General features: G+C 39.1%; 1 protein-coding gene across 2 annotated transcripts in view; it reads left to right on the forward strand.

Moving 5' to 3' along the window:
• The first annotated feature begins 388 nt into the window (after positions 1 to 388).
• The window catches only part of ctdspl (CTD small phosphatase like), a 35,162-nt gene continuing 14,034 nt past the window's right edge, over positions 389 to 21,516 (forward strand). The window contains exons 1-3 of one of the 2 annotated variants that reach the window (XM_004081082.4): positions 389 to 1,096; positions 18,277 to 18,443; positions 19,518 to 19,550. In XM_004081082.4, coding sequence (XP_004081130.1) covers positions 1,021 to 1,096; positions 18,277 to 18,443; positions 19,518 to 19,550 — 276 coding nt within the window. In that variant the 5' untranslated portion in view covers positions 389 to 1,020. The remainder of the gene's footprint in view (positions 1,097 to 18,276; positions 18,444 to 19,517; positions 19,551 to 21,516) is intronic. The other variant, XM_004081081.4, reaches the window with a different exon arrangement.

Here is a 21,516-nt window from a genome sequence, read left to right on the forward strand (position 1 = left end):
TAGATAGATAGATAGATAGATAGATAGATAGATAGATAGATAGATAGATAGATAGATAGATAGATAGATAGATAGATAGATAGATAGATAGATAGATAGATAGATAGATAGATAGATAGATAGATAGATAGATAGATAGATAGATAGATAGATAGATAGATAGATAGATAGATAGATGAAGTTATTTGATGACAGCATAGTTGGGGCTTGGACAGATATGACATCCAAAAACTCTCATCACACCCAAGATGCATTTCATACAAAAATGTGTTTTTTCGTTCTATTTCCGACAGAAAGGTGATGATAAATTATCATTTCACAATAAGATTAATATAATTTCCTTGAAAAAAAATATTTTACATGACACGGTTGGACCTTTAAATCAAAAGAAATACTAATAATTTTAATGCATTTACAATTTAAAGAATGGAGAGTCAAAATGCCCCCGTCCATCCAAAGCCGTCATTATGTCCTGAGCCTGGAAGCGGGAGTGTTTTCAGGGGGATTTGTGAAAAGGCCAGCGCCGAGCATCGGTGGGCGGACTAAAGCGGCCGTTTTTCAGCATGGCCTGATAAGCATAATAGCGATGTTTGAAGGCAAGTTGTTGCAGTGTGCCCGCATGCCTGTGGCAGGAGGATGGTCGCCATCTCTGGGTAAACACTGTAACCGAATCACGCGGCGTGTGTGGAGGGAATCCGGAGCGCGCGCGCATCAGCAGCAGCAGCAGCAGAAGGCGGGGGCTGCGCCGCCGCCTGCAGCCACAGCAGACGCACTGGCTTCAGCGCAGGACCTACGCTCGGTTTGCATCCTGGACTGTCACTTGTGCGCTGCCTCCGCGGAGCCCCGTCTCTCTGACGTTTCTCTCTGGGTTCTGAGACTCATCGCCTCGAAGGAAAAGGGGATTTTAATGGTGGAAGCGGAGCCTCCAGCAGCAGCCTGCGCACAGCCGGGGGACTGCAGCGCGGTCGGTAATGTAAGGAATAAAACGGTGTCGCCGAAAGTGCACAACATCTCGTTTCCATGGACAACACGTCCATAATAACACAGGTTGCAAATCCGAAAGAGGAGGAGAGCATTTCTTCTTGTCCGGATAAAGGTAAGGTGCACAGCATGCAACACCGTGCGCATTTCTCATGTTTGCATGCGGGAATGCATGTATGTTTGTGGAACGTGCAGCCCCTCTGTGCACAGAGGACACGGGCTCCAGCAAAACAGTGTCGACGTGAAATCTCCATTGTTCAGCTGAAGCAGAACTCCATTCAGATCAGCCGCATCTTTCAGGCAAAAGCCGAGCAAAAACTTCATTTATTCTGAATGTGAACAGATCTGCATCATATGGTTGTAGGTCTCAGCTGTGCAGTGTGAGCAGCGTTTTGATCTCACGGGGAGGGGAGGCCTGATTGTACAACATGATCACCAACACATGCCACCACACGTCCTCCTCACATGTGGAATCAGCACATTTGGGTTGATGGGAATCTCCTGATAGTCAGCAGATTTTTGTTTTCGAACTGCAAACAATCCACAGATTTTGCAGAAATATCTGAGCATCAAGTGGATATCTTGTAGTGGGATTTGTGCCTTAAACTGTAAAAAACAAAACAAATAAAAGGGCATGAAAACAGCTGCTCCACAGCTGCTTCACAGATTAGAAAAGCTGCAGGGAAAACACATCTTTCGCTCTGCTGTTCTGTGAGATTTACCTAGAGACAGGAATTTCCATCAACTTCTCATTCAAAGCCCTTTTTTTGTGGAAAATTGAGATGTGAAAGGCTGAAAAAGAAAAGGAAAGACAACAACAAAAAACAGACCTTCCAGATGTTATTTTTTAAGATCCCATATTAATAAAAAAACATTTTTTGCACAACCGCATATTCGGCCCCTTTTATTGGAGTGTGCTGCCTTTTGACAATTTGACTACTTATTAAAAAAAACAACAGGTTTTTATGCTTTAAACCATGATTGATCTGCTTAATGCATTGCCTTGGGTCCTGGTGAAAAACAAGCATCCATTGGCTCTATAGCTGCAGAGCATTCAAGGTAGTTTGAAGAAACATGTCTTTTCTTTGACCACATTTTAATCTCCTACTCAGAATTCCCACACCTTCCCGCCTGCTTGTCTTGAAACAGTAAATCCCAGATGGCATGTGGTATCTGACAATTAATCTGGCAGGCTAAAGCCCAGGGTCGGCCTCCAATCAGAGATGACACAGCTCCTCAGATGTCTGCTCGACACAAGCACACATCGTTTTGAGGATCTTTCTGAATGAACCGACTGCCCTTCACTCCACAAAGCAGCTGGCCTGCAGAGTTACTACGTGACCTGCTTGTACCGTGTAGCCTCAAATGTGCACGCACTCACACGCACTCGAGCGTTCACACATTCACATGTTGAATAGTTCAGGGAGAAGGGAGGTTATTTTTAGACTCCCATCCGTTTCTGTCCAAGCAGAGAAGCTCATTAGAGCCACGTTTCTTCAGACGGTCGTCGGTCAGGTAGAAATCAATTTTTATATGCTAAATAATGCTGTGGCTGCATTCACGAAGAGGTGGTTTCGGCCATCAGACTGGGGCAACTGAAGAAGCCGTGCAGAGTTGTGTGTTTGTGATTGCATAAAGCACAAAGCGGACAGACACTTGAGCTGTCATTTGTTTTATGTTTCCTAAAGCAGATTTTTTCCCCCCGTAAAAACAGAAATGTTACACTTGCTTAAGGAATGACATTTCAAAGGAGCTCCTTAAGTCAAAAGCCAAATTACTCTTTGCATTTGGCAGCAGCTTCTTTTTTTCTGGTCTGATGCAATGAGATGTAATTACTGGACTGACAACAGCAGAGGGAAGTTGTAGGTCGGCCAGCCGCTGCTTCGCTTTGTAAATCACACAAGCTTTGCTAATACGGTTTCACAATAAATGCACCCTTCTCCTTCATCAGACTGGATCAGTCTCACAGCGTCAGGGATGACAGACATGGCCTCAAATTTAAAGGCAATGAAGTAATCTTAGAGGAAGATCGTTCGGAATTGGCTTTAAAGATACTCTCCGATGAAAATCATATTTTTATTGTTTGTTTTTTACGTTCTTGTGGCATTTTTCTGATGCGAGAGAACATATATAAATAAAATTTAGCATAAATTTGCAATTCTGAGTTTTTATTTATTCAAATTGTTGTGAATCGGGAGCAGACAGAAAAAAATCAACAATTAGTAAATGTTAGTAAACAGATTGCTCAGTTATGGGTGATGGGTAAGGGGGGTGGTCCCGCCCATTCCAATCATCTTTGAATCATAGCAACAGTTAATCCGAAATTTTCCTCTGAGTTGTGGGTGGAACCACTGACGCAAAGTAACTCTATCTTCATTTCCCATCATCCCTTTGTTTGCACTCTCTCCCAAGAACTTACAGCCCCTCACAACCCCAACCCAACATTACCGGTGCGACAAAATTAGCGAGCAATATTAGAGCTATCCAGCCGTACAGTGTGGAGCTAGATGAGTTAAACAAAGATGTAGATGGATCTATTTGTCTGCAAGTGGAGGCATCGGAATAGAGCAGAACAGGGAACTTGTGGCCCGCTGACTGTAGTTTTTTATGTAACGACTACAAGTTTTTTCAAATGGCTCTTTTTTGTCTGCTCTTAATGCACCACAATTTAAAAAGAAACACTCAGAAAATGTAGTTTTAATCATAATTTTCTTGAAAAAGGTCCTCCATCATGAGAAGAATGCTACAAGGACATTTTAAAAACAATATAAACACAATTTTCTTTGGAGTCGATGTTTAATCGTTCTGTTTAAGAAGAGCATCAAAAATGGCCTGTGCTCTGTTGTTGACTTTACTTTTAGATGCTTGAAAAATATAGGTGGAAAACAACATTACACACGTCCACTTTCATCATTGCTAGTGTGTGTGTTTTTTTCTTCTGAGCCAGAGTAAACAGTGGGATTCTGAGCCTGTCCTCACCACAGTTGTAACTCAAACCTATAACACTTTAGAGACCAAATCGTCGAGCGTTACAGAGCCCATTAACCTTCACCCTTTACAAACCCACTGGGGCTCAACGCTCCTTATGTGCTGTCACATGTGAATAAAAAGGAAGGCTGTTATTTAAGAAAGACAGCAGTGGAAAACACTGGGATTTGCACTCAGTAATTGGTGTGTTTCCATGTCAGTCTGTCCAAGTTTTTGTGGTTTGAAAATTTCTCCAAATTCCCAAAAGGAACAAGAAATAAAAACACCAAAGCTGTAATTATGTATTAATCTGGAAATGCCTGTTATTTCATGCACACTTTGCATTTGAGGTTAGCCCTGGAACTTGCTGCCACACATTAGTGAAGTGTTTATGATGTGAGGACCACACCTGCAGAAAGGCAAGTGAGGGGAAGCACTGTGAGCTCTGGCTGTCCTTCAGATCCTGGCCTAACGCGCTGCTCTCTGCTGTTGGGACTTAGCTCAAATGTTGGATAGCTTTGGCTCAGTTCGAAGCATTCGCCTTCCCGTGGGAATTACACTGGACTGCTGTGTGTTTACAAGTCAACATTTAGTGCAGTATTTTTGACTACGTGTGAGAAGATAGAAAAACTGGAGTCCTTATTACAGATTTATTAGCCCGTTTCAGCCAGAGCCGCTCAGAAAAGCTGATTATCTGCACCTCCGGGGAGGTGTTAGATGTTTTCCAACACATCTTCATTTCGTTAGTCGATGTCATTCCCGGAGCTTACTGGAGAAAGTTAAATGTTTTTCAAAAGCTAAGCCCCATGACTGATGTGCTTGTTTGCATCTTATGTGAGTTTGGGCCCTCACTCAGCGAGTGGATGATGCAGAACACTCGGTGCTAATCTCAGTTTTTGTATCGATTCAGGGATGTTGTGTTTGCACGGCTATAAAAGGCACGTGGAAGCTTTGGCATGTGTTTTTTTATTGGACAGCCCAAGAGATTTCATCTGAATAGGTGACATCAATAAGCTGAGATGTAAGATGTATTCAGCGATGGTTCAGAGACCTTTTGGTGCTGCAATAATATAGCTTTCCAGTCATTAAATCGAGAGGAAAAGAAGTCAAAAAGACAAAGAGAAAATGCTTGATTTTCAAAATAAAACGCCTTGTATGGTTCCTGCAGTAGGTCCTGCTAAATGGACTGCGACAAGCCAAGAAAATGTGCTTGATTAGACCTAAAGTTGTGCAAAAACATGCTGCTTGGACTTTTGATGACTCTGGGGGTTTAAAGGAGTTTTTTCTTATGTTTTTGTTTACTAAATTTTGTATAGTTGTCTTTTTTAAGATGGCTAACTATGAAAAAGTACATTCATATTTGCAGCTACATCAAAGAAAAAGTACTAATTTTGTTTACTTTTGCTTTTTAGTTTTTACCTCTATATATTTTTCTATTTTTTACTTTTGTCATCCCTTTCTGTCCGTGTCTACCAATTTTTGTCTTTTTATGTCTCATTTCTACGGTGGCCCTAAGGTGCAAGTCAACTCAACAAATCACATCAAAAAGCAGCATTACATTTTAGAAGAAAAAAAAATTCCAGAAACCAAAACGTAATTAAAAAAACAATGACACAAAATAAGAAACCAATAAAGTCAAGTTATATGGACTTCACTAATCGGATGATGACCTTTGTTTACTTTTTCATTTTTATTTCTTTAAGTTTCTCGCTTTAGCCACTGCAAAGCTCAATCACGTTTTTACCACAGTTCTGGCAAAACATGCCTCTGCTTTTCCTCTTCTTCAAAAGTCATCATCCGATCAGTAATGTCCCATAATACTATTGCAGTTTCCATATTAGTTTCATTTTTTATCATTTCATTTTGATTTCTGAATTTTTTCATGTTGTCTCTGTTGTTTTCCGTTTACATGTCCATGTGTGGTCATTTTATGTCTGCCGTTCATCTTCTTCAGCTGTTAACATTCCATGAAGAGTCTGTTTTAGACCAAAGCTCTCCCCTCTGACCCTTTTGACCCTTGTGTGGTCCAGGCTCTAACTTTGTTTAACTGTGTAAAAACACAGTGAGCCCCAGGTTGACTCTAAACATCCATTCTTTACGTTCCTCTTAGATAACCTCATACTCATTACTCAAATTCCAGCCACTAAATGTAGCATAAATGTAAATTCTCTTCAAATAGCCCGACATTTTACATGAAAACATTACATTCTAATCGTCTCTTGTTCATTTTTCTTTTGAGTGAATTAGATTCTGATGAAAAATATTAAAAAACACCTTTTAATTTTTGATGACTGACAGAAACCACATTTTTTTTACCAGTCAATTAGAGGGACAAAAACGACATTAGGGGGATTTATGTCAGACTTTCACATCTGCTCACAGTAAACATCCAACTTCAACAAATAATTGTGAAGCTGTCTTCACTTTTATATATTCTCCAGTGCGGCTTTGGTCATAAAATTCCAATAAAAGGAATCCTCTGTAAGGCAGTGGGTGAACGATCGTGTGAGCAGACAGTTTCCCACTCCTGCAATTGATGACTGTAAACAATTTAAAGCCTTTACTGAGAAATCAGTGGAGTGGAGGGGAGGAGGATGCTCCTGCTGTTGTGCCAGTGTGGCTAAAATGTGTTTTCACTACAACATAGACACTACAAATACAACAAATGTGTTTTCCCAAAGATAAGAATGTAAAGAAATCCCACTAATGGAGCCTTTTCTTATATGACTTAAGGCTTTGATAATGTCTAAACCAATAAAAACATACAAATGAGGCATGGCAGCTTTTTTATTATAAAACAATGCAGGTTACTCTTTGATTAACCCCGCTGTCTGTCAAATCTAACGTTTCCACAGCAGGTACAGCACAAATTAAAACATTTTATTACGTCGTTGCATGAGTTTTATGCACATTTTGTTTAAAGCTTCAGTTTAAAAAAAGGAAGTATTTTTTTGTACTTCAAAATAAAATAATTTGTTTGTTTGGTTTTTTTAGGAAAAATAGCAAACAGGCAGGGTTTGTGCTAAAATCTTTATAAGCCACATTTAAAAAAAAATATTGGTTCGAAATTTTAAAGTGTCATTTTACAAAACTAACATAAAACAGCTAATTTGCTGGAGAAATAAAGTCACTTGGAGAGGCTAATCTGGGTTTTATTCTGCTCTGGAAAACAAAGAGCAAATTTATTTATTTGTTGTTTAGTTAGTTCATTTTTATTTTGGCATAGTTCTAAAAGGCATTGTAAAATAATACCATCTATTTGCATTCAGAATTAAAACATGAATTTGGAAAAACATTATATAATGGTAGAAAGCAGATGGAAAGAATTGTAAATAGGCCTTAAAAAGGCTTAAAAGGATTTTTCAGGCTGGACTTATTTTTCCTATTTCTGGCTACACCGACGGTAATCTGCATTTAATATTTTTTTATTTTTAGGATTTGAATGTCCAAAATGTCACACGATTTGTTTGATTTCAGGCTCAAATATCATAGCATCTTCCCTATCTGTGTGTAGAGTTCACCCTGTTCTTCTTTGTAGAGCAAACGTTGGGAGCCTTTTACATCTGTCTGCTCTGGATGGCACTTTTGACACGACTGAGAGGAGGTTTTATGTTTGAATGTGGATTTGAAACGGCGCTCTTGTGCCGTATCGGCTTCTTTTGGGACCAAGTGCAGTTCCTGAATGTCTTGCATGGGCTTAGGAGAGCCCACCGCACATGAATTTCATTTCAACTCCTAACAAAATGCACATGTTATAAGTTTATAAAAAGCTATGGACTTCCTCAAATGGCACTTGTATTCCTCTGGTGAGTTTTTTATGTCCTGAATTGTTGCGGAGTTGCGTCACAGTCCCTCTGCTCAGCGGCGCCAGCCCGACTTCTGCTGTTTCTGAAGTCCTGAAGTTCAGGATTTATTCATCCATATGAACGTATCCAAAACAGATCAATGCCTTCGGAGAGAAGCGAAGGTCGAAAGAAAGCAGGAGTGTAGAGGAAACCATGTGTGTTAGGAGAGAATAAAAACATTTCAGTTGTGGGCTAGGGTGCATCCTTCCCTTTTAGAAGAGGACTTCTTTTTGTGTTTATCATCAGCAATTGACTGAAATCATGTTTTGTTCAAAGAGGTTTTCTATTGCCGCCAACTGATTTATTCAGGGCTCCTGTAAACCGTCTGAAGGGCATGAGCAGCTTTATACATATTTAAACGGGTGAGTGGGGAATGAGGAAATACACACCTGGGGGGCTGTGAGAGACAACAAGTCTTCTCATGGTCCAGAGGTAAAGGTGTGTTTTCCTTAAACCTCCAGGGGCTTTAAGTAGGACACACTGTTTGTGTAAGTGAAGAGATGAATGCCTCTAAGAGAGCGGAGGCATCGGAAACTGAAGCGGCACGCACACGCCCTCACACCAACAAACACAAATAGATGACCTATTTGTTGTTTTTCTCTCATTTATAAAAAACAGCCTTTCATTCCAACTGTCTGCAAGAAAAGCCACCTTATTTCACTGAGATTAGACATAATGCTAGTTTATTAATTGATTCAGAAGTGTCTTAATTATAGATTATTCTATTTGATGGAGAGCTCATTGTCATGCTCCTTAAGTGATGAGCATGACAATGAATCAAAAATCAACCTATAAAGTTGCAGTATTGACAAAAAAGAATCGCGCAGTGCTTTTATATATTGATTATTTCAATTTTTAATGCTGTTCGGTGATATAAAATAAACAAAAACACTTTTCGTCTTGTTTTGTCATTGAAAAAGTTATTTCCGTCCATTAAACTCAGCTAATCCTCACCTATAAAAAAAGAAAAAAAAAGTATTTAATGGAAAAAGGAATAAATTATTTTATTATTGTCTTCTTTTAAGAATTCTTGAAATTGCTTTTAAAAATGCATTTGTATGTTGTGAATTTTGAGCTTTTTTTCAAATTTTTGATTTGACTGGATTTGATTGGTATCGAGCATTACACATAATTGAACAAGACTATAAAAAAATGACAAAACACCTATACATCGGTTTAGATATAAAGTAATACAATGATTAGATAAACTTAACAAATTTGATGCCATCTTATTAATGGCGTAATTACTCATAACCATAATCGTTTTTGCAGTTGTGCATATAATACAGACACGTCACATTGGATTTATAAAATATAAGGGTTATCAGTTAAAGAAATGATCTGACTTCTCACCTAAAACCCTCAAAGTAAGCAACTATTACAACCCCGACACCCTTTTTGTCTCAAATTATTTCTACATTATAAAGAACATGCACTTATCATGTTTAAATATTAAGTTGCAGCCTCCAACAAAATGAGCTGCAATGAAGCAAGTTGCACAACTCTCAGAGCCGTCACATCTCTCTCATTATTCCTCCCTGAGATCTCAGTGGGATGTCTCCTTCATTTTGCAGTTTGCTGGAGAGAAAACAGCCCTCATCCTTTGTTGGAGGGGGCCTTCAAGCCACCCCGCTCCGCCATCGCGGCTCCGACTCTGCTGTGGTGCTAACACAGGAAGGCAGAGTGGGCGCGCCCACATCTGGGTGTCGGTTCACAGCAGCAGCTGGGAGAATTTGTACGTTGTGTGGCCCAAGTCCCAACCAAACCGTTTATATTCAAATCGCTGCAAACCATATTATTTTAATGGGCTGTTGAGTAATGGCACTTACATAAGGTTATGTTGGATGCGTGTTTGCAAATCCTGCCAGATGAGGAGGGAAGTAAAGCCAGAGGAGCAGCTGAGGGTTAGCCTGTGCATGAGGAGGCGTTTAAACCAAACTGACTGTAATATCAGAAGAGATGGAGGTTTAGTTTTTGTCACTTTTGGCCCTATTTTTACCTTGTCACATTCAGCCCACCATGGGTGCGATGACAGCAAACTCACACAGAGGGACACCAGCAGCTGTCAGTCTCAGCTCATTTGACAGCATCCGACTCAGCTGTTTGGACTGTGTGTTTGTTTTTGTGCAGATGTGGGGCAGATGCTTTCTGGAGCCACTCCTGCATGACGAAGATGTGCACTAACAGTAATCTTGCTGTGATTTTCCCCAGATATAAATGAACTGCGTATTTAGTAATATTTGATGGTTAAAACAAGCAAATGTATGTAGGTTAAACTAAATGATTTTTGGGGGATTTCACAACCAAGAATGTATTTTAAAAATTTATTTTTATATTCATCGGATGCTTTAAATATTGCGGAAAAAAAATAATTATTTGTCTTCCCATCCTGTCTGGAGACAGTTTTGTTCTCCTGGGATTCCTTCCTCCAGATCTTTCTGCTGACACGGTTTAGAGAGGGGTTCCCCCATGCCGCTGTCTGTTTCTGTTAGTGTTATCCAGCAACACAAGCATCTCCAGGTGCCCATTTCGCCTCTGAATGTTGACATGGGATTGTAGTCTGCAGGCGTGTGTGTGACAGAAAAAGTCTGTTCTTCATTTCAGCTACTGGCAAAGAGGAATTTTATCTCTCGTGGAGTTACATATGCCCGAGACAGCTGGCTTCACTTTTAACACAAGCACCTCAATCATGAATTCTGAGAAAAAGGAGGCGACTAAAAATTCTGTGAAATTGTGCCCACTGCCTGAGGGGACAGCAGGGTTTCTGAAGGTTATTATTTTTCTTATGCTAGTCTTTACTTCCTTCATATGAGATGGTCACTAAATGAAGGTTTCCTCTCATTTTGACTCAGTTACAAAGCTGCAAAGCACAGAAATCTCTCTGACTTGTTTTATCTTTCTGTAAAGCACCTGGCAGCCTCATTTAAAACCAGACTGTTTTCCATCTAAATTATTAAGGATCCACATTGGCATTGACTGTTCTCACATTTTCCTTAATGCCCCCCCCCCAGGAACTGTACACTTTACTTGCCTGACTGGTCAACTAAGGACCACTGTAGTGTTTCACCGCATTTGTGTCATGAATGAAAGTTTAAATACCAATAAAAATACTTTATTTACTTAATTAACTTTAGCCAGGTTTCTTGTGATGATTCTGCAAAAAGTTATTTTTTGCGCAGGTATATTTTTATAGCTGGTGTAGTTTAAAAATTCTTTTTGTAGCTAAAGCAATAATAAACTGATACATGAGTGCTGTGCTTTCTAATGTTGTGGTCCAATTTATTTATTTATTCTCTTTATTGGTCTAGTCTTTAAAAATAAAGACATCAGAAAAAGTTTCTTTCTGATGTCTTTGATGCTTTGGAAGGTGGGACATCCGAATCTTCAACATTGGATTTTAACGAGAGAAAAAAATGAGAGAAACGAAACAATCTAGATTAAACCTCAGTTCTCGAGTTATAAAATTCTCAGATTAAGCCTAAACTAGTGACATTCTAAATTCGCTGTCTTTTGCCAACTTGTGTTTTTTTAGTTACTTTAGATTAGATGCACAGTTAAGGGATAAGTTACTAGAAAGGAGGAAGACCATGGTTGTGGTGAAGGAGGACATTAAGGCGGTTGGCATGAGCGAGGATAAGGTTAGATGGAGCGACCCCTAAGGGGAGCAGCTGACAAGCAAAAATGAAAAACCGTAAAGGAGGCCACCTCTTAGTCTTAATCTAATCTGTAGATCATATTCAGTCTTAGAACCAGGCGTTATTCCAAGCTGTGGGTCAGATGGTGATTATCTCTTCCTGTCAGGAATGCTGAGAATTTCCTCCGTACTCTCCCTCTTCCGGCCTTGTTAGCTCTTGTGCCTGAACATGTGACACGAATCTCAGGCTGGGCTGCCTTTGATTGACTGGCTGGCTCTTTGGTCAGTGCTCAGCAGCCACACTGCTCCTGTATCAGATGAAACTGCTGCAGTTTCCTCATAAACTCCTGCTTGGAGAATTTTCGGAAAAAGCCCATTTCATGTTTTAACCCATAAGAACCCAGACCCATTTTTTCTTCAAAAATTAAAATGTGTGTATTTTACCAAAAACCAAGTGGACCACAGAATCCATTTCTGATTTTTTTTCTGTTACACTGATGTCACCGTGTTAAATATGTTAGCAGCAAGCCCTCAAAATAGAATCAACTTTCTTTCAACCAATATTTTTTTAATGACAATAACTTATGTTAACATTATTAAAAAAAATGAAGTGTAAAATAATGATGCAGTCTGTTAATTGCAGAAATCTTGCCTAATTGCTTCACCAGTTGATCATTAAACCACACGTGTGTGCTTTTTTATATGAACATGCTCCTGCAGCCGTCACCCCTCAGCTATGTTGTTTGTGTCAAACCGAGAAAGGAAAGCCTTGTTTGTGTTGGGTGGTGGTGTAGGAGGGGGTGGAGTAGGAATCAGACCCAAGTATAGGCTGTCTCACCACACTGACTCTCCCCACCCATTCTACGCCCTCATCTTCACCTCTCTTCCCCTTCCTCGCTGTCTCACGCACTTCCACCTGCTTCATGCGGGCAGCAGACCGGGGCGGTAAAAACGTCTGGAAATGGAGCGAAGGCTGACATTTAGAACATTTGGGAGCTGACGTCACAAGACAAGTTGGACAATATTATTTTGAGAACATTTTGATTCCAATCCCTTTCAATTGACCTAGAGGAGTTCCTCTTTCAGTAATGAATCAAACTCATCACAGAGAAGCACTATTTAGAAACCCACTCCGATAAAAATTGTGTTTTTGGTGTTTTTAACATTTTTCTGATGATGGAGGACAGGACAGAAAATTAGGTTTAAAATAGCATTTCAGAGTATTTCTTCATTCAAATAGTTGTGAAATAGGAGCAGATGCAAAAAAATCGTTTGAAGAAGTTCCTATTTGTGACACGGAAAATCCACTGGACGGGTAACACGCTCTCTGCTCTGCTGCATTTCGATCCATCCACTTGTAGACAAATAGATCAATGTGCGTATTCATTTTACTCATCCAAGCTGGCACTTGGCTCAAAACTGTATGGCTGGACAGCTTAGATGTTGGTTGCTATTTTTGTTGCATCGGTAATGTTAGGGTGGGCGATGAGGGGCTGTCAACTAGCAGTAGATTGTAAATAAATGGATGATGGGAAGTGGTGGTGGGGTTGCTCCCTTGTAACGGTCAATCGCACAACTCCGAAGTGAATTTCTAATGAACTACTGCTGGTCTCCAGAAACTATGTCCTAGAAAATGACATAGGTTATTTGATTTTGGCTAAAAAACTGCATAATTGTAGTCATGGCCAAAGTTTTGAGAATGACACAAATTTTAATATATGCAAATTGCTATTATAAACTACGACGGAGTTTTAGGGTCCACCAAAAAAAAAAAAAAAAAGTAAAAATACGAGATTTTATCTCGTAAATTTAGGAGATAAAAACTCGTAAATTTAGGAGAAAAAAAACTCGTAAATTTACGAGATTAAAGTTGAAGTGAGCATGCAGAGCAGCAGGTGAAAGCCGTGCAGCCACAGAGCAGACCAACTAAACTTAGTTGAACAGGTGAGCTGTTTATTGATAACGTTCCAAATGTCTGGAAGCTCATTTGTTTGATTTACGAGTCATTAAAGTTTTATTTATTGATGGTTGGTTTGCAGGATCTCTGCAGCCCGATGAAGCCATCGTCGGTATCCCTGCAGCTGTCCGCTTGAATCCTTTCTTCCTCCACCTAAAACAAGATCTCTACGTCTGTGTGATGCTTCCGTCTGAGAAGGAGGAGCACTTTTTTGGCATTTTCAACGTTCTAAGGCTAATAAAAAAGACTATTTTCATTCCTCTTTATTGTTTTATGCTGAAACGGCACATTTCATCTGCAGGAGGGGGCGTGAACACTGTTTACTTCCGCATTGGTGTTGGTATGACAGGTTCATGATATAATGAGACAAATGAACTTCAGGTTATGTGAATGAAAAGGAAAATAAAGGCTGCCATGGTCCTCTACACCCAAACGTGTCTCTGAGTTCCTTATTTTACAGATGAAACTCCGCTTTACTGACACTGAACCCCGGAAAGACTGCTACACGGAAAATAATCTGAGTTTGAGTCGCCAAAAGGTTCAGAATCTCTTTGTTTTAAACCTATAATCCGGAAATAAAGCTTCACAAAAGGCTCCACATATCTCATCTTCAAGCTAGGCTCCGATAAACGGATAACTTCGGTGTTTTCTCCTTAATCTACAACTTTTTTTCTCGTAGATTTAGGAGATAAAAACTCATAAATTTACGAGTTTTTATCTCGTAAATTTACGAGATAAAATCTCGTAATTTTAGTTTTTTTTTTTTTTTTTGGTGGCCTTAAAACTCTGTCATAATAAACACTTAAACAGTAACTTCTCCAATTTCCAACATTTATGTTATTCTCAAAACTTTAGGCAACGACTAAAAGACCACTGGAAATGCTTTTACAATAGCTCAGAAGATCACCAGAGTGGGACTTTCGGGTAATTTTTTCCTGTCTCAGATAAAGGACACACCTAATTTCCTGATTAAGTCAAGTTTAAAATGAATTCAGCTGGAGCAAAGTCAGTTTCCTAGATGACCAATAGATGGCCGCTAACACTCTTATGTAAAATGAAGCAGCTGATTTAGTTTGGTTCCTAATGCTGTTAAAGACACCTAGGGTGAGTTTTAATATCTGTTACAATAATTCATGGAGTAAATCTCCATGCATTTCTCTAGTTTTTATTTACTTATTTAATCTCTTAAGACCTGGTGTCCACTTGCGTGGAGATCACATTTTGGGTAATATTACCATAGTAGTTAATTCTGCTATATTGAGACCTGCATTTATATGTACTAGTTAGCTCAAATAGCTCAGGTCTTAAGAGGTTAAAGTCACAGTAATGGATACGTCCGCAATCCTTTTGTTATTTTAAATTACTATTGGATTTGCTTCTGTGCATGTTCTGATCAAAGTAACCTAAATGACTCCTGTGACATTAAAATTCTGAACAGGTATATTGTAGGGTTGGGGATTACTTTTACAGTTTCAAGTATGTATTGTGTTTCAGCTTGGAAGTATCTTGCATAACATAGTTTTTTTTTCTCGGAGAAGCTGCTCTGGAACACCGATAATGACGGATGGGAGTTTGGACTTTGCAGAACGAGAACAAAGAAGATGAAATGCCTGCAGTCGGTTAGATGAGTAACCTGAGGATCATTACTGGCATCAGTCTAAATCTCTCAAGGCAGCCTGTAAAGGCTGTGGCAGACTGTGCTGCCTGTGACACACAGCTCTGTGTTAGGATGACAGCAACAGTTCCCCAAAATATGTTAACGCCAGCTGGAGTCGGCCTGTGAATGAAAAAAAAAAAAATTTAGCAGGACTTTTGTTTCACATAGTTGTCTTTATTTCTAATTTATCATATCGTCTTCACCAACAAAAATAACTCATTTGAATAATTCAGTAGGTGAATATATAAAGGCGTACAGACAGTCTGTTTCTGCGCTGTCGGAGGGAAAGTAGGCCACAGCCTCTGGAGAAAGTTAAGGAGGGATGATGTAATGAGGAATCTACATGTGTATGTTTTCTTTCATAGGCTCATTTGCTGCTTAACTCATTTTGGCAGGCAATATGTTTACCGATCTATTTTAACAATTCTTCTGTGCGGGACCTGTTATTTTGTCCTTACAACTTCTGAAGGAAGATCCCTTTTCTTTACTCTGACAACTGCTTTAAATGTAGGATTGTTGTGGATCATATGGGGCTGTTTTCCAACATCTTTTATTGCTTCTACATCAGAGAAAGTTTTTTTTATAGCATTAGAGGGCAATCTGTGGTGTGAGTACAACATTTTTTAACATTTGCTCTAAAAATAACGAAGAAGAAACAGACTGGAAACCTCAACAGAAAACATCAAAACGTCCAAAAGATGCAAAAACAAAAGAGGGGCAGGGGTTGAAATCACTTTAATGAGTAACAATACCTAGATTTGTGTTCCATAAATCCTTAATTATCAAGCTGGAAATGTTTGAAAATGCAGGAATTCAACAACTGAACATCAACAGGTAATGGGCAGGAAAACAGATTCATCATTCAAGGGAAAAAGAATGCAGGTGTGAAATACTGAAAGGCAGCAAAGAACTGCACATGAAACAAGACGATAAAACAGACTAACATATTTCAGAATAAATTTGAAATTGCAAGGAGGGAAAAGAACCGAAATGCTGATCATATAAAGCGACTAGTGGAAAACCAAGACAGAAGATGTGAGGACTGGAGCCTTTTGGGTTGAATTTTCTTTTGTCATATTTCTGTCACTGCTCAGCTAGTGCAACATTTCTATTGCTCAGCTGTTTCTGTTTGTGTTGATTACCCTATTTCGGCTGGTGATTTATAGTTTGACAGTGTCAGGTCATTACCAAAGCTCTGCATCCAAGCCTTGGTTTGTAAAATAAAAGTTGAATTTAAATGCAGAAAAAGGTGAGTAGCACCATTTTCAACATCTTTTAATCTATCTGGATTGCGTTGTTTTACACATAACATCCATCCTGAAGATTTTCACTGTATCATTATTTTTGCAGTTCATCCTGGTTTGCAGTCAATTCATGCTCAGCTGTCTGAACAAGGTCTAAAGTGTTGACTCTTTTATCAGTTGAGTCTTTCCTTTGGTCTGATAAAAACGTTGGAGAAAATTAATCAAGATAAAAACACCTTTCTCTCTCTCTCTCTTGCTGTTTGCTGAGAAGAAATAGTCTTTTTTCAAATCCCACCATCATGTTAAAGGCTAATTAAGGCTTGTGAGGTCAGAAATACAGATTTTTTTTAAGTGCTGTCCATTTGTAAGGAGTGACGTAAAGGTACGGACACACTGGGCAGGGGACGTTTGTAAGGGCACGCTAAACGGAGGTTCTTGCATGCACATTTAGACGATGGTGTTCACACTGGACAAGCGGGCTTTTTCTACTGTTTACTAGAACATGTCTGCCACCTACAGTTGGCAGAGGCTTGGTGCGAAATGTTGAAGAGGTGCAAATCTCGTGAATCTCACTCCAGGCGTTTTCATTCACAACTCTATTCTGATACATAAATGAAAGACTTGGTGTCATAATTTCGGCCAGGCTCAAACCGCAATAGTTAATTTATTCTTTGTGATCAATTTTCAAATGGTTGGTACTTCAGTAAATTGAAAGGGGCGCCATCCATACGTCACTACCAACCCCAAGTCCCTGATTGGTCAAATTTTAATCTGGTTTAGCTTTCAATGCTCATTCATAAACGCACATTTTGAACGTGCACAGCCCAAAAATGGTGAATGAAACGCACATTTACGCGCGTTTACATCGATTTTTCACTGGAAGTGGACTGAGGGCAGTGTGAATGTAGCTTAAGAGTAAAGGTGTACAAGCAGTTTCAGTAAGACAACCTCCGTATTAGCTCTGTGGTCTTTCACGCACTGCTCCTCCATTTCATTAATTTTCTTTTAAATAGACAAATACTTTTATACCAACTGTTTATGATCTTTGATTATTTCAACCTAATTATAATATCCAGTTAAAAGAATGCATTTTTTTATATGAAAGAAAATGCAAACAAAGAATAAGTACTGTATTTTCGGTTTTACTAATCCCTTAATAGTCCTTTTAAGGTTTGGTCCAAAGGCACCTGATGTAGTTATATTTAGCATATATTAACCTCTCCTCCTTTTTTTATGTCTATTCATTATGCCATGTTGTAGAGGGCAGACTGATGTTCTCTGTTTCTCATGACATGATGCCTCACTGCATGACACAACATAAATCTCATCTGCTCTTGTCACAACGATGTGATGATGCATAGAAAATACAGTCTTTCTGCAACCCTAAGCATCAGAAGTCTTTGTACTCCTGCCTCAAAAACGAGTGTTTATTAGAAAAGCAACTTTATTTTATGTGTATTTACAATTAAATATCCTAGTTGTCTAATAAACTACTTTTGAGGACAGTTTTACTGTTTAAACAAGTTAGCAGAAATGGAAAGTTAATCATTTTCACTATGCAAATCGAAATCTGATAAATTTGAGCTTCATTTAAGTGTGAATTAACTTACCCAGGAAGTAAATGGTGATTACCCCAAAGCTAGCCACAAATTAACCAGTGTCTTGGAATAGATTTTACTTTAACTTTTTAATTTAGCACATAGATGAGTATGCTTTACATTAGCCCCCCCCCCCCCCCCCAGTTTTGGTAAAAACGTGTTGTTTTTTTCAATTTTTGAAAAGAGGGTTGATTCTCAGCTCTGCCTTTTTTTTTAATCCAGAAGAAATGAAACAATTCTACTACCCACTCCTTTTCAAGCAGTTTATCACATTCCGTTCATCTTGTTTTTTTATTTCGTGTTTGAAAACAAAAAAAAATCAATCAATTTAATTAAAAAGGAACTATGTGGCACACACACTTTAATCAATTCTTTCTGTTTTCTTTCTTTCAGTCTCGCAGTCCAACAGCAGCTTAAAGAAGCACCGGAGTCGAAGCATTTTCAGCCCTTTCTTCTGCTGCTTCCGCAACTACAATGACTGCCATGTGGAGCCACCATCCACCAACAACAAGACACTTTCTTTGCCCCCACCGCCAGAAGAGAATGGCAGCCCTCCCAAGGTAAAACTCACTGTTGGTTTTCAGTCCAGTATAACACAACGTGCACATATTAGGGGATATTTTATAAGCGGTAGTTAAGAACTCCAGGAGAAATGTTTGGTTTTGGTGCAGAGTTTTTTTTGTTTTGTTTTTTCAATTTGCCTTCTCCTGCAGCGAGCTGAGGCGCTGTGCTGCTTCGCTGAAGCCTCAACTTTTTCCAGCTGCCTCAAACCCATTGAACCCAGAGGTTGTTTACCATCCGCTGCTTGAAAATATGGGCTTGCTTCCCATTCTACATTCTTCGATATCTACCCATGCGCACAGACGTGCACAACACGACACACTCTGCAGCTCCCAGGGTGTTCTAGCTCCTTCTGGGGGGGAAAAAAAAGTGCACCAATCTCGCCACGACAACACATGCAAGGACACAAACATGCATTCCAACTGCGGCTACTGTAATCTCCATAAAGTGGGCCCTGTGTTTGTCTGGTATGATGGATTGCCTGGCACCCACGCCTCCCCCTCTTCTCATACACATGTTAACCAATGAAGTTAGTGAAATGCGAAAAAAAGTCTCTGGCGGTTGAGAAAGCCCGAAACCCCAGCGCTCCTCTGGAGACATACTCAACCTCTACCCGGCTAAAAATGGAGCAGAATTATTTCACATCTCTACTCCTGTTTACCTGTAAATGTCTCTCATTCAGGAGAGGAATTTATGGCCCTTAAACTACACCACACATGTGGTCGGTGCTGACTTGCTGCAGACCTTTCCCTAATAAATCAGCTACCAACTTTTTTTTTTTTTACAGTGAACCCGGGGAACCTTGCCTTCAAAAGCCTTGTTATAGTGCGAGGTTGATTTTTGAGATGGGACTGCGCCCGCAGTCCCGCCCCGCCGTGTAATGTTGCTGGATTTGTGGCCAGCCGTATTTGTTACCATGGCAGCTCTGTTTGTTTTTCACCGAGTTTGGTTCACTTTATCCCACAGTGGGGGAAAACAGTGCATGCACCTTTTCTTCATCTTTTCCTGTAGATTTGTTGACTACAGTGTTGTTCGTTTTTTATTGCTTCTCTTTCTGTCTCTGTTTTCTTCAGTGTGATCACATCCAGACCATCCCTATAACCTGCGTATGTACAGCCTCCTTCTGCTGGTCTTTGCCTCCTCCTCCTCTTGCTGTGCTTCATCATTCTAGCTGCATGTGGTTATTTGTCTTGAAGAGGATTTTTTGTTTTTAATCACATTGCTTTGCTTTGTGCCTCTTTCTCTACTGATGCAGCTGATTATGCTAATCCATTTATCATCAGATTATTTGTTTGGGTTTTTTTTGTTTTCTCATTTTTAGACCTTTTCTTCTGCAGTCTTTGCCCTAGAGTCCTTAATTAAGTCATTATTTTGTCTGTACTGAGACTAATTGAATTGCATTTTATAATTGGTGGTCAATTAACTGCACTTAGTTTGTAACACCAGTTCACCCATCATGGGGTGGTGACCAGTACGAAGGATTTATGTGATCCCTGCGGTATTTGTGCCGAAACTTAAAAAAAAGAAGCTATTTTGGATTTGGTGTGGTTCCTGTGGTTTTCTGTAATTTAAAATATTCACACTCGCAGCATGCCACACGGCGGCCAAGTTTCGAACCACACCGCCCAGCAGACACTTCCCTGCAGTGTCAGGAAACGAGTCCGGCTCCGAGGCCTGCTCCCTGTGTTTGCAGAGGGACCTGAGCCAAGTGGAGAGACTTGCATTGATTCAGTCGTCTCTGTAAAACTGTCTTAAAATGTCACAGTTCAGTCAAAGAACTGTGTAAAAACACATTTTATTAATGACTCAAATTATTATTATTTTTTCTCTTTTAAAAGGAAAAAAATTGTCTTTTTTAACCAGTTATTAAAGCATCACAAGAAAGAAATTGATTTTAAAAATGCTCATAAGACAATTTCTTTTACTAGAAATATTCATTAAAATGTTCAAATATTTGATGAAAACTTTTGCAATCAATAATTATTGAAATTTTTATAATTTTGCTTCAAATGGTATCACACATACAGGGAAAAAAAAATCTCCTAGAAAACGGTGCACAAAGATACAGCCTGAAAACTACTACATTTTGAATCAAATTTCAGTCAGGATTATTAGTGATTTCTGTTCATTTTGTGATGATATTCCTCTAAATTTATCAAAATTATTTGAAACACTTTTTATATCGATTCAATCTGTTTTTTGGTTACCTTTTTTTACTTTGCCTTTTCCATATTTCAAAACAAGGAGTCATAATAATAAGAAAAACTGAGTAATAGTCATATATAATGAACCATATATTTGTATGTGTTTGTAAAAATGCTTAATTGCCATCAAAAATAAAAACCACGTGAATTATAGTGATTGTTTAGGCACAAAATGAAAATAAACAAAATAAACACAAAAACATTTTAATTTCAGTAGATTCTTGAAATGTTTGGCTGGTTTAGTGTTAGTAACAGAAAAGTAAGCAACTTTGTAATTGTACATTTGAATCATTTTATTTTGTATGGATGTTGAAAAGTGTTTTATTGTAAGTTATTAAAACTTTATTTTTAATGTCAATTTTTTAGATGTCTGGTTTCCTCTGTGGGATTTATTATTTTTTATTTAATTTTTTTTGTATTTATAATACGGTTTCATGGTGTTATGTGGAGACTCTCATGTCAGAGGCTTGACAGCATGTTTTATTTTCACTTTTGCGCTGTAAGGAGGAGGATTCTTCATACACTGTATATCTGATTTCAGAGTTTTCTGAAAAGTATTTTTTTAACTAAAATGGCTGCAAAAAGTGAGCACTCTATATGCCTAACCTGCATGATCCGTAGCATCCTCACTCCTGCATTTCTGGTAAACACAGTCAGGCCGGGGAAAACATGCAGAGACATGCAGGAAATGCATGGCACACTTGGAAGCAGCTCTCGAAGGCGTGCAGGTTGATTGACAGAGTCCTTGTGTTCACCTTTGTACATATGTGTGTGTGTGTGTGTGTGTGTGTTAACATGTTGATGTGAATGAAGTGTGAGTGCCCCCTATGGCCAGACCATCTGCTCAGTGCCTGTTTGAAACCCGTAT

The sequence above is a fragment of the Oryzias latipes genome, chromosome 20, assembly GCF_002234675.1.
Source record: "Oryzias latipes chromosome 20, ASM223467v1".
NCBI classification, from domain to species: Eukaryota; Metazoa; Chordata; class Actinopteri; order Beloniformes; family Adrianichthyidae; genus Oryzias; species Oryzias latipes.